At 42.5% G+C, this 13237-nt stretch overlaps 1 protein-coding gene across 3 annotated transcripts in view; it reads right to left on the bottom strand.

The window, feature by feature from the left end:
- Nucleotides 1-11508, bottom strand: part of GTF2A1 (general transcription factor IIA subunit 1) — a 49068-nt gene extending 37560 nt beyond the window's left edge. For 2 of the 3 annotated variants that reach the window (XM_036735106.1, XM_036735105.1), the window contains exons 1-2: nucleotides 11118-11242; nucleotides 4025-4126 (exon numbers count right to left, since the gene is read on the bottom strand). In XM_036735106.1, coding sequence (XP_036591001.1) covers nucleotides 4025-4126; nucleotides 11118-11147 — 132 coding nt within the window. In that variant the 5' untranslated portion in view covers nucleotides 11148-11242. Of the gene's footprint in view, nucleotides 1-4024; nucleotides 4127-11117 lie in introns of all 3 variants that reach the window. The other variant, XM_036735107.1, reaches the window with a different exon arrangement.
- Between the last annotated feature and the right edge of the window lie 1729 nt (nucleotides 11509-13237).

A 13237-nucleotide genomic window follows, 5' to 3' on the forward strand; every position in this document is an offset into this window, starting at 1 on the left:
TCTGGAATTTGGTGACAATGTTCCTAGGAGTTTTCTTTTTGGGATCTATTTGAGGAGGTGATCTGTGGATTCTTTCAATTTCTATTTTGCCCTGTGGCTCTAGAATATCAGGGCAGTTCTCCTTGATAATTTCTTGAAAGATGATATCTAGACTCTTTTTTTGATCATGGCTTTCAGGTAGTCCAATAATTTTTAAATTCTCTCTCCTGGATCTATTTTCTAGGTCAGTGGTTTTTCCAATGACATATTTCACATTGTCTTCCACTTTTTCATTCCTTTGGTTGTTTTATAATATCTTGATTTCTCATCAAGTCACTAGCTTCCACTTACTCCAATCTGATTTTTAAGGTAGTATTTTCTTCAGTGGTCTTTTGGAGCTCCTTTTCCATTTGGCTAATTCTGCCTTTCAAGGCATTCTTCTCCTCATTGGCTTTGTGGAGCTCTTTTGACATTTGAGTTAGTCTATTTTTTAAAGTGTTGTTTTCTTCAATATTTTTTTGGGTCTCCTTTAGCAAGTCATTGATTTGTTTTTCATGGTTTTCTTGCATCATTCTCATTTTTCATCCCAATTTTTCCTCTACTTCGCTAAATTGCTTTTCCAACTCCTTTTTGAGCTCTTCCATGGCCTGAGACCAGTTCATGTTTTTCTTGGAGGCTTTTGGTGTAGGCTCTTTGACTTTGATGACTTCTTCAGGCTGTGTGTTTTGGTCTTCTTTGTCACCAAAGAAAGATTCCAAAGTCTGAGACTGAATCTGGGTGCATTTTTGCTGCCTGGCCATATTCCCAGCCAACTTACTTGACCCTTGAGTTTTTTATTGGGGTATGACTGCTTGTAGAGCAAAGAGTACTTTGTTCCAAGCTTAAGGGGATGTGCCGTTGATTTCAGAGCTATTTCTATATAGCCAGCTCTGCCACCCCAGCACTCCTCCTTCCTCAAGAACCAGCAACCCAGACCTGACGCAATTCTTCAGCAGGCTCTGCAGTCCTGTTCTGATCCGCCACTTAATTCCTCCCACCACGTGGGCCGGAAGTAACTACAGCTGTAGTTCTGTAGCTGCACCTCCCCCACTGCCCCTGGGGCGGTGGCCGAACCATGAACTCTGTCCCCTACAGCTTTTCCCACTAACCTTCTGAGTTGTCTTTGGTGTTTGTGCATTGAGAAGTCTGGTAACTGCCACAGCTCACTGATTCAGGGTGCTAGGACCTGTTCTGCCCAGCTCCTGGTCTGGCTGGTCCTGCTGCCTCCCACGCTGAGCTCCGCTCCCCTCCACTCTGTGCACGATAGACCTCATCCAGTGACCATCCAGGCTGTCCTGGGCTGGATCCCTGCTTCCCTCTGCTATTTTGTGGGTTCTGCAGTTCTAGAATTTGTTCAGAGCCATTTTTTATAGGTTTTTGGAGGGACGTGGTAGGGAGCTCACGCAAGTCCCTGCTTTCCAGTTGCCATCTTCGAGCTCTCTCTCTTTTCAAACTTCTATAGAGAAGGATGGGGTTCAGGAACTAATGTCCTTAAATTCTGTAACTCCCTCTGAGTGGCTGGTTCCTCTCCAAACCTCCACCTTAAGGAGGGTACCCAGGTCAACCATGTCTTCATTCCTCTCTCCAGGCTGTACTCTTGCCCCAGAAATCTCTTCACTTTGGAATCTCATTCCACCCCTGAACTTCACACTGGAAATCCTACAAATCCTGTAGTCCTCTCCTCTGATTGGAGGGTTTCTCCCAGTCTCCATTTTAAGGAAGGAGCCCAGATCAGCCAGGTTTTCATTCCTATTCAAGCTATACTCCAGACTCTACAGAACCTTTTCTACAATACCCTATAGTTGGACACCCTCACCTCTTCTCTTCCCTTTCCCTCTTCACCCACTCCCTCTGTCACCTCCCCCTTTCCACTTTCCTTGCGTTGTGCTCCCCAACTAGAAAGTAAATTACTTGAGTTACAAATACTGCTTGTATTTGTATTCTCAGAATTTAGCACAGCTGCCAACCACATGGTAAGTGCTTAATAAATGCTTGCTGACTTTACCCTCTCCACCCCACCAAGCACTTGAAAAAGGTACAGAGGAGTTCAAGAGCTCAGAACTTGCTGACTCATGAAGCTGACTGTCTTCTTGATTGAGAAAGCTAGAATTTTTTAAACTCTCCATTTCTCCTGCTTGCCCAAGTTAACGCATGGGCAGAGAAAACAGGTCATCCTTTCGGCAGCCTTTTCTGACCTCTTTGTATGCAAGCCTGACCACTCCAACTCCGAAGCCCAAGTAGGCCAGAGCCTACATACTATAATTTCCCCTAGCAGACCAAAGGTTCAAATGACTAGAGTCCCTTGATTAAAAGCCTTATGAACACTTGAAACCTTTTGGAGAATGCTGCCTGTAAGTACCAATACTATATAATTTAAATTCAACATCTACAAATCAAAACTCAGTCTGCCAAACTTTCCTATTTCTGTCAAAGGCATCATCATTCTTCCAAACTCCCAAGTTTGTAAACTTGGCATTATCGACTCCCTCACCCCACATACTCTCAAGTAGTTGACAAATCTTGCCACTCCTACCCTATCATTCTCACTCAACCTTATCACTTCTAGCCTGGCTTACTATAAAACCCTCCTAGCCTTAATTTCTTGGACTCCTGTTCAACTTCCACAGAGAAGCCAAAGTCATTTTCCTTAAAGGTCAATCTGCCTATATCACTCTCCTCAACTAACTTCCTACTGTTTCCAGAATTAAACATTAAACTCCTTTGTTTAGCTTTTAAAGCTCTTTATTCTCCTTCCCACACTCTGTGATCCAGGTAGGTTGGCCTTCTTGCCGTTTGTCACGTAAGCACTCCATCTCCTTTCTCTGTGCCGTTGCAGTCACGTCTCTGGAATACACTTCTTTCTCACGTCCACCTCACAGAATCCCTCTCCTTTCAAAACGCATCTTTAGCACCACTTTCCACATGAAGCCTTTTCAGATTGCTCCAATAGCTGGTAACCTCCCTATCATGTACTTATTTGTATTCATTCTCTATTTACTTTATCTATACTTATATGCATACATATTGTCTTTCTTGATAGTAACAGCTAACATTTATATAGTGCTTACTTGGTGCCAGACCCTATGCTAAGCACTTCACTATTATTATCTCATTTGACAGAACAGAAGTTCCTTGAGAATAGGGATTGTTTCATTGTTTACATCCCTGGCACTTCCTAGCACATAGTAGGCACTTAAATGTTTGTTGACTAACACACAAGTTTTACTGCCCCATGAAAATAAGATTCTCTTGTGGGAAAAAAAATAACCATGGCTCCTCTTCCTCACTTGCTACATAAGACTAGAACATGGCAATTATTTTTGTACTTCCTACAACACCTAGTAGTACTAGATGCAATGAATGTAATAGATACTGAATAAATTTGTTTACTGAATTGAATTACTATACATCAAGATAGAGTATATCATATAGCATATATTCATATATCATATACCTGAACACCATCATTCACCAGTTAGTTAAGTACTAAGGAATACTTGAGTTATGAATAATACTGCAAAAAAGTTTTATTTGGTATCATATCACTATATCAACTAGCACGAATATATAAATGTTGAATGAAAATATCCCAATACTACTTGCCCAAACCTAAGAAAATGGCCCAGGCATAATCTTTAGAGCTACTAAATTGAACAAAGACATAAAAAAAACCTGTCACTTGACCTTCATAAAAACTTAGAAAGGAGATAGGTTAAAAAAACAGAAAATCCCTGCATACAAATTATATATTATTCAAACTATAACATCCTAAGATAGGTTAAAAAAACAGAAAATCCCTGCATACAAATTATATATTATTCAAACTATAACACACATTAATGTCGATCTAACCTTCAGAAAATTAAAGCGTTTTTTCCAAAGGTATATTTGGGGAGACTATGCCTTTAACATTTATAATGGCTATCATCTTTAAGAATATAAAGATTTGTCTAACACATTTGGCAAGCAGTGGTGTGATTCTGTTTTTGAACAACCAACAACTCACTGTTTTTAATTCCATAAGGACTTGTTCATCTACTCCATCATCCAGAAAAATTTCTCTGACATCATTGAGGACATCTTCCATCACAGATCTATATAGTTTGGGCTGTAAAGAAAAAAGAAGTTGTTGAAGAACATACACTCATTTAGTATATACTGGATTTAACGCAGTAGTCATTTTAAAAAATATCTAATTTGGAAAACATTACCATAAAAATTGGGGAGTTATATGTCAATTTGATTGATTAGCTTAAAAAATTAGTATTTCTAATATGGTGGGCAAATTCTATACCCACAGGTTATTTACTTACTGAATCCTTCGGTAAAAGCCTCCCTCTAAGGAATGTTTGAGAGTAAAATTAAAACAATTCGTTAACATAACAGTACAAACAATAAAAATTCCAGCATCTCAATGCCAATTCTATGCAAATACTAAAAATGCAAATACTAATTCTGATGTTCAACAACAGATTTACAAATTGCTCAGATTTGGTTTCTGTCACTATTCTACTTTACTTTGATACCTTCTCCTCTCCCCACCAAAAACTTACAACTTTCCAAAGCTTCATGCCAGTCTCTGTCCCTCAGTTTCACCTTTGGGTTTTAGACCTAGGGCCTGAAAGCATAACCACTTGACTCCTGTTTCTGGATAGCCTTAGGCTAACTGCCACCCCCACCTGGCATCCTGGTTTGGAGTCCCACTCTTAACACCTTACCCTCTCACGCCATTTTTTCCCCTTTCCATTCACAGGTATATGCCTTTTTTCTACATACCTCAAAATCAATTCCACTTTCCTTTTATTTGGAGGAGTAGGACATGGGGAGGGGGGGAACCAGTATTATAATCTAAGAAGACAGCTATATTTTCTCCCAAATTGTCCCAATATCCCAGAAAACAAATCCTAGGGGATATGTGACAATTCTGATGTTCTACTGTTCAGACCTGTGGAAGTAGTGCACTCCAAGGTAAAGAAACCCTCTCTACCAATACAAAGGAGAGCAGCTACTCTGAAACTTAAGTTCTATAAAAGTTGTCTACAGCACTGGGAGGCCAAGTGACTTGCCCTGGATCACAGAGCCAGAATGTATTAGAGGTGAGACCTAAACCCAAGCCTTCCTGGCTTTGGGGCAGGTCACTATCAACTAACCCAGGCTACCCTTTATCTATTATTATATAAACAAAAGCTTTATGGAATCACATAAGCTTAGGGTTGGGAGATCATTTTAAAGATGAAGGAAAGGCCTAGGAAATGTTAAATAGTCTACCACTCATCAGACAAAAGATGTTAAACTTCACGTTATTGCTCTTTATGCTTAAATCCTAGAAAACTAGACTGTAAATATCTGAAGGTCCAATTTTCTCTGAAGGTCAAGGTATAAGGATTATGCCTCTTTTTTTGAACATGGCAAAGATGATATATACAACTCAAAAAATGATAAGGAACTTATTTCACAGCTAAAATATAACATTTGTTTTGTGAAGTTTCATTTAACATCTACATTAAATTCCAAATTACTTGTAATGTACTAAAATAACCCATAGAATCAAATTTATCCACACTGAAGTTCTATTCAGAAACCACAAAATAAAACAAACTCAAAACCCAACAGTGGCCCAAAGACAGCACACTGTGCAATGAGGAACATTGAGTTTTAAATCTGGAAAATTTAAATCTGGAGAACTGATACCACTTAAACTTTGTGCCTCAGTTTTCCCATTTGCAAAATGGAAGGGGAAAAAGTTATCTCCAGGATAAAATGAGGTAACTAGCTGAAGCCGGAAGGTACCCTGAGGAAGAGACAGGATGCAGCATGTACCAGGCAAGACAAACCATTGCCACACTTTGATGATCATTGGCCCTCAGACTCCAAGTACCTTCTATTCCTAGTTCCCTGAACCTAAGAGCCTCAGAAGAACAGTTCCCTCCAATTACCAAGTTGGCTTCCAGGCTAGCCCTTCTAACCACTGACTGGAGAAACCACTGTGGAAGAGGAACCCACATTCCTCCCTCTCTACCACCACTATCAGCTACCAACTTTCACCCAACAGGAAGAGTACAGATCAATAAGCATTCGTTAAGCACTACCTCCTGCTAGACATTGCTCTAAGCAAGGGGGATACAAAGAATGGCAAAACAAAACCCAGTTCTTGTTCTCAAGGAGCTCTCTTGAGACAACTGGTCCTCACAAGGATCATCCTGGTAAGCAACTCCTGTGGAAAATAGGCCAGTCATTTCAAATCATCTGCCCCTCCCTAGGTTAGCCAAGCCAGCCTAGCTGAAGCAGCAAAGCACCCAGAGAGAGGTAGCATGTACCAGGCAAGTCAAACCAGCACCACACTGACCATCATCCCCCTTCGAACCCTTGGTAGAGACAGCCCAAGGCCCAGAACCCAAAAGCCTTGGAAATAGCAATGCTGCCAGCACACTGGCCCACAGCCATTATCCTGGGAAGCAACTCATGTGAAGATGCAGCCCCACAACTGCTCTCACAGGTGCTGCAGCCATAGCTACTAAAGACCCAGAATATAAAGTTCTAGTCACCAAAAATCCTTGGCACTGTCAAATGGTTCACCATAAAAAAAAAAGACAATTTTATCAATAGAGATGATATTTAAAAAGAGCCATTACAATCCAATTTGCCAATGTATCCTAAATACCATGGGACCTTTCTACCTGACTTGCAGCTAAAACTTTCCACAAATGTCGTCTTCCCAATTAGAGTGTAAGTTACTTGACCCAGGGGACTGTCTTACTGTTATGTTTGTCTCCCCAGCACTTAGCACAGTGTTTTGCACATAATAAGTACTTAATGACTTGCTTTTTTTCATGTTCATTCACAGCAAATTTAGAATCAAAAGCTAGGAGAAACATGGGGTACGAGTGGAAGGTCCTTTTATTTTATTATAATAGGTGAATCAGATCAATAGAAATAACATGATACAGAAGAAAAAGTACTGTATCTGTGGAATCCAAGGTTTGAATACTGGCTTATCTACCTATAACAGCAATTTAGGCACTTATCCTCTACAGGCTTCATTTTCCTCATATATAAAATGAAGGGATTAGATTAGATGACCCCGGAGGTCCCTTCCAACATATTCCAAACACAGTTTTCAAAGGGGGGTTGTTAAACTTCCTAAAAGGTTCAATTTTGAAATTAACTTTTAATTGTTTTAAACTTAATTAGGGAAGAAGTTCGTGAAAACATGAAATCGATGGTGCCAAGGTCAGGAGTTTTATCTCATTTGCAACCCCCAGAGCAACTGTTCAGAAATATTCCTGTTAAGTGTATAATCACAAATATTACTGGTCACAAGAGGCCATCTAGGAGATTAACATAGGATATGTGAATTTTTTTTAAATTTATAACTTTCAATATAACTGGTTTCCTTTATAATCCTATGTCTTGTGGATTTAAAAACATTCTGAAAAATCCAAAGGCTTCACAAGACTGCTAAAAAAGTACATGAAACGAAAATGGTTAAGTATCCATGATGTAGGAAAAAATATTTCTTTGAGAAGGACACAGACTGGTTCAACATAATTCATCCTCCCAGAAACAACTCAGGAACCCCTTCTACTGTATTATCCATATATGTGTGTGTGTATATAGAATATATAGACCTTATATACACGCACACACACACACACACTCACATATATTATCCATATATATATGGAAATTGGATTTCTTAAATACCAGCCTTCTTTGTCCCCCAAGCTGATTAAAAATAAAATCTTACTACAAAGAGATTATCATAACAAGGATATTTATTTCTAAGATTATGTGGAAGAAATTACTGAGCTGTATGCTAAATTATAAATCATTACAATTTCCCCATCTATATTAAAATTTCTGATTACGATATAGAAATTTTTAGCCTACAGACCTAGTCATTTATAGGCACTCTGAAAATAGTTTTAATTTTTAAAGTACTACACTGCAAAATTTCTTCACTACTATCAAACTTCTTTGTTCTGGTACATACTTTTCAATCTTTTTTGGGGGGGGGGGGGCGGGACACCTGTCCTGCCCTCTGATGGAACTGTATCTTCCGCTATTTAATGGACTTATATGCTATGTGACTTACAAATGCAATAAAATAATTGTATTTTCATAAAGCATATGCATATGAAATTATTTAGCTTCTTTTGGTCATATGCCAAAGAGGTTTTTTAAAATATCAGAGTTCAGGTACTTCAGAGCCCATTCAGAATAAGAATCATTTCTAAAGACATTTCCTAGTCAATTTGAACAAAAGCTACAAACTATACCCAACATAGTGCTTCAGGCAAATACAGATACACCATAATTTAGGAAAACAGGGTATTTAAAACCAAACTGTACAACTGGATAAATTAGAAGGTGAATATTTCCATTACCAAATAATTTACTACAGAAGGGAGGCAGCTGTATTGGATTGGTCCCTTAGAGGCCATGTGATCCAACTTTCTTTTTTACAGATGAAAAGACAGGGGGCTAGTTGCAGTTATACTAAGTAGCAAAAGTGTGATTTGAAAAATACCATCTTTTCAAGTCCCGAAATGATCCAACTCTTGTTAGCAACGCTGAACCCTGACCTTTAGTTTCCTCATCAGTTAAACAGTACAAATATTTTATACTTCCTATCTGACAGAGTTGTCATAAGGATCAAATGAAACAATACACGAAGCTAAGTAATTATCAACTATTTTACAGAGTTCCTCTTAATCAGTTCCCCTAATTAGGATAATTGGTTCTATTAACAAAAATTCTATATATATATATATATATATATATATATATATATATATACAGTTGTTGGTACACTCAACTACACAGCAACAGATACCCATATAGTCCATATAAATTTAAGACTAGTGGTGATGACAAATTCCATAAATCTATACCCACACACTTAGTACCCTGTATACAAACACAATGTAAAATAAATTGAAACTGCTTGTGTAAGGAGGACGTCAATTCAACAATCTGTTAAACTTTTTTTAATCCAGTGTTTGTACTCCAAAGCACCTCTTCATTCACAATGAAAATACTATTTTCCTTCAAAAAAAGGTATGGAAAGCAAATTACCTTTAAGATTTACCATAAGAACCTAGAATCTATTCCACATTTCAAAAGTATGATTTTTACATGCTTTACAATTTTGAAATTTTCAATAAATAAACAGGTTTTAAAAAACATGTTTTGAAGTCATCTTAACCAAAAATGCAAAAAAAAAAAAAAAAGCTGGACACAGCCTCTCCTATATTTTTCATATTAAGTTACAACATATGTGGCTTATTTCCCACTTCCCAATACTTTGGAAAAATTTGGGGTACTAGGAAGGAGAAGGAAAGAAGGAAGGCCTTTTACTTTTTACCCTTCTTTAAAAAAAAAAATACACAAGTCACCAAGAAAGACCACAGAATCCTGTTGTTTAAAAAGCTCTAAGAAAAAGAAGTTACTGCGGCAAAAGCCAGCGTCGACGAGCAATGTAGAGACTGGATCCAAGAGCTGCAAAATTAAAGTACAAGACGAGGCCACATAGAAAGAAAAAAAAAAAGTATGCTGTGCACGAATCGGTTTCTCACTCCGGAGCATGCACCTCCCAGCCTCGCTCTCCGCAGCTCTCACTATTTAAAGCCTGATCTGGTGTTTAAATGGAGAGCCGGTGACGTAGGACTGAAAAGCACCTTCCCATCCTGGCAGAGTCTATATTAGAGAGCGCAATGGCTCTATATAAACAGGGCAGCCAAAGGGAGGAGGACCACAAGGAGCAGGGACTGAAAAGCAGGGGAAGCTGCAGCAGCCATGATGGATCGATCTCTCTCTCTGAGAGTCGCAAACAAGGGGACCGAGTCTCCACGGTACAGTCCTGGGCAGACAGGGTTTGTTTGCGGCATTTGGGGAGGGGGATGTCATTTTTTTATTGTTATTAGTCTTATAATAAAGGAGAGTCGGGTGGATCGAGGATCACATTGCACTGGTGACTGCAAAGGTTATTTATGTGACTGCTTTTTGCAAACCTATGTGACTGCAAGTAACAAAAAATAAATAAAAGGACACGGGGATGGGTGGGGGGATAAGGCAGCATTTTAAGGCAAAGGGGGTGCCTTGGGTCAATGTAATTTTTTTCTTTCCTCTTGCTAGTCGAAGGTACGACGGGATTTTGTTTCCCCTTCGCCATTTTAACGATTCTAAAGGAGATGGGACAAGTGCTTTTCAACCTTCTTTTTAAAACGTAAAATGGCCCCATCCAGCTCCAAAGAAACTAACCACTACAAAACTCAAAGGTCGCCTCACACTTTGCGCTAGTCCAAGGCATCCTCGTTCAAAAAAAAGAAAAAGAGAGAAAACGAAAAAAATAAAGAAACAGCCCCCACCCCCACCCCCGGCAAACTGGATCGGGGCGGGGTCTGGGAGATTAATCTTCTTCCCCGAGACCCGGATCTCTCCCCCTCGATCGGGACAAGCCCGCTCCGGCCAGCTCGGGCTTCGGGACTCTTGGGCTTCCCGGAGCCACTTCTCTTGCCTCACTTGTCGGGAGAGATTGCAATAGATTTCGGTTGCCCAGGAGGATCTGACTCCTTTCTAAACTCCTCCCTCTACCACCAATTCCCCCCCACCTTTTTAAACAAAACCAACTCTCCTTCCACCAAAACCATTTTATGGCGGTTTTCTTGGGGGGAAAGGGGCGGAAGGAGGGGGCATCTGCCCCCGTCCCCTCCCCTTTCTCAAGTTTTTTAGCCTCTTCTCTCGCTCGAGTGGTGACTAATCTGAGGAAAGCCTTCCTTAAACCTGAGAGCCCTCCACCTACTCTCGTCTCCCCCACTTCTCCCCACCCCTCTCCAGACCCTTCCCTCCTGCACCCCCCCATGAGCCCCACATTCTTGCCTCCACCCCAGGCCCCCCCTCCCCCGCCCTCGGCCCAGGTCTTCCCTTCGGCGGGAAGAGGTGGCGGCGGCGACAGCGAGAGGAGGGTGGGGGCGGGGAAGGGGGAAAAGAGTTGAGCCCGGTTTAGGCTCCTGGGCCCCCAGCCCGCGCCCGCCCCCGCCGCCACCCAGCTCCGGCCGTGGCCGCCGCCGCCGCCGGTCACCGAGTCACATCCTTACCACGGGGTTTGTATTTGCCGAGTTCGCCATTTCCACACACAACACAACAAAAAAAAAATTAAAAAAATAAAAACAAAAACAAAAGAGACCCCGACTGAAACCAGATCACCGAGATTTAAAAAAGAAAAATGAAATCGAGTCCCGAAGGTGGAGTGGGGGGAAGGGGGGGCGGTGAGGGGGGGGGGGAGAAATCCTCCGGGAGCTGAGATCCTCGAGAATCGCCCTTAAAAAAAATCGACCCTTGGGGGTCCAGGGAGCGTTCCCCGCCCCCCGCCCGGGGCAAAGGAGCGAAACCGCCACCGGTCGCCGCCCCCCGCGCTGCCGCTACCGCCGCCGCCGCACGGGCTGCAGCCACCAGCCGTCTTCTCCGCCCGCTTCTCTCCTTTATATAGTGAGCCAACGAGCTGCGCGAGCCACCACCGCCGAGAGACAGGGGCAGGAGGAAGGGGAGGGGAGGGAAGGGGGAGGAGGGAAGGAGCGGAGTGAGAGGGAGGAGGAGTAAGAATGGGGGGGGGGGGGTAGGTAGGCGGCGCGAGACACCGCGAGAGCCGCCGGGTGCACGCACGCGTGGGGGCGCGCGAGACTGCCAAAGTGACTCGCGGTCGGCCGACGTCTCACGGTGTGAGGGTGGGGAGGGAACCGGGGCTGGGGAGCTGGGAAATTGACCGACTTACTCCCGCCCCGCCTGCTCCCAATCGCCTCTCGTGCCGGGGTCACGTGGTTTGCCTCCGCCGTGACCCAGGCGGAAGTTTCTTTTCGTGTCTTTCACTTTGGAAAGATAAGAGTTAAAAAAAAAACCGGCTAAACCGGTTGAAGGGAAAGGCGGGAGCTTCAATCGAAGCAGCTAGCGAGTGTAGGACCGGCCGCCCGTTCTCCAGTCCCCAGGGGCGTGCCGTATCAGCTGGGCGAAATTTCAGAAGTGGCGCTCACTTAAAGCCTTGTTAGCTCTGGCCTTGGGGTAGGCCAGTGATTAATTGATCATGTGACTCCCTTTCCCCTCCCAGCGAGCAGGGCGCTGGTTTAAGTTTCGATCTGCGGAGTCATCACTCCAAAAACCGAGGGACACCTGGTACGGGTTCTCGCTGCTGCTTCTCTGCCAAGAGCGGCACGTTCGCGTTTCTCCGGAAGAAGCTTCTGCAGTGTTCGCTCCCGAAAATATCTGCCGCGCGCAGCCCCACAAAAGGAAACGGGGACTAGGGATGCATAACGTGCAGTTGTGGGTGTATAATTTTTAAGTTCAGTGGGGGGGGGTCGCTACTTTTATGTGTGTGCGCGTGCCCGTACCGACAGATTTGTCCGATGCTGCCTTAAGCCCCATTACTAGAGAGACGTTAGATTCAGACTATCTGATTTCAGAGTTACTCAGTTACTCTACTGGCATATTTGGCTTGGAATATTAATTTCTTTAGTTCTCTGGATTATTACATGACAGTATCAATGTTGGCTAATTTTAATATTTCTAGAATTTGCAAATAATTTCAATTCGTTTATTAAGCGACGTGAGCAATCCCGACTCCTTTCCCCCAACTCTACAACTGCTCAACATCACTGTAACTAGGTCGACCAAAGTGCGCCTCTCCCCGATGTGGCTTCCTCAATTAGAATGTAAACTAAGGGTAAGGGGAGTCAGGTTTTTTTTTTTTAATTTGTCTATTCAGCACCGTGCTTGGCCTATAGCGAGTGCTTTAAAAAATGCTTTGGCATTGAAAGCTCTTCATAACCTGCCCCCTCCCCCACTTTTCCAGTCTTCTATACATCTTGCATCTCTTCCCCCCGACCCCCCCCCCCCAAAAAAAAACCCACCAAGAATACTCTGCGATTCAGGCACTCTGCGGTTCCTCAAACAATACACTGCCTCCCGACCGGGCATTTTCACTTGGCTGTCCTCGGTGTCTGGAATTCAGTCCCTCATCATTTTTGCCTCCTGGCTTCTCTGGCTTCCTTCAAGTCCTGGCTATAATCTCACATTCTACGGGAAGTCTTTCCTGACTCCCCGTAATTTCAGTGCCTTCCCTCTGTTGATTACTTCCTATGTATCCTGTATATAGCTTGTTTGTACATAGTTGCTTCCGTGTGATCTTCTCCCATTCGACTGTAATCTTGAAAGCAGGGACTCTTAT

This window comes from Trichosurus vulpecula, chromosome 8 (genome assembly GCF_011100635.1).
Source record: "Trichosurus vulpecula isolate mTriVul1 chromosome 8, mTriVul1.pri, whole genome shotgun sequence".
In the NCBI taxonomy this organism is placed as follows: domain Eukaryota; kingdom Metazoa; phylum Chordata; class Mammalia; order Diprotodontia; family Phalangeridae; genus Trichosurus; species Trichosurus vulpecula.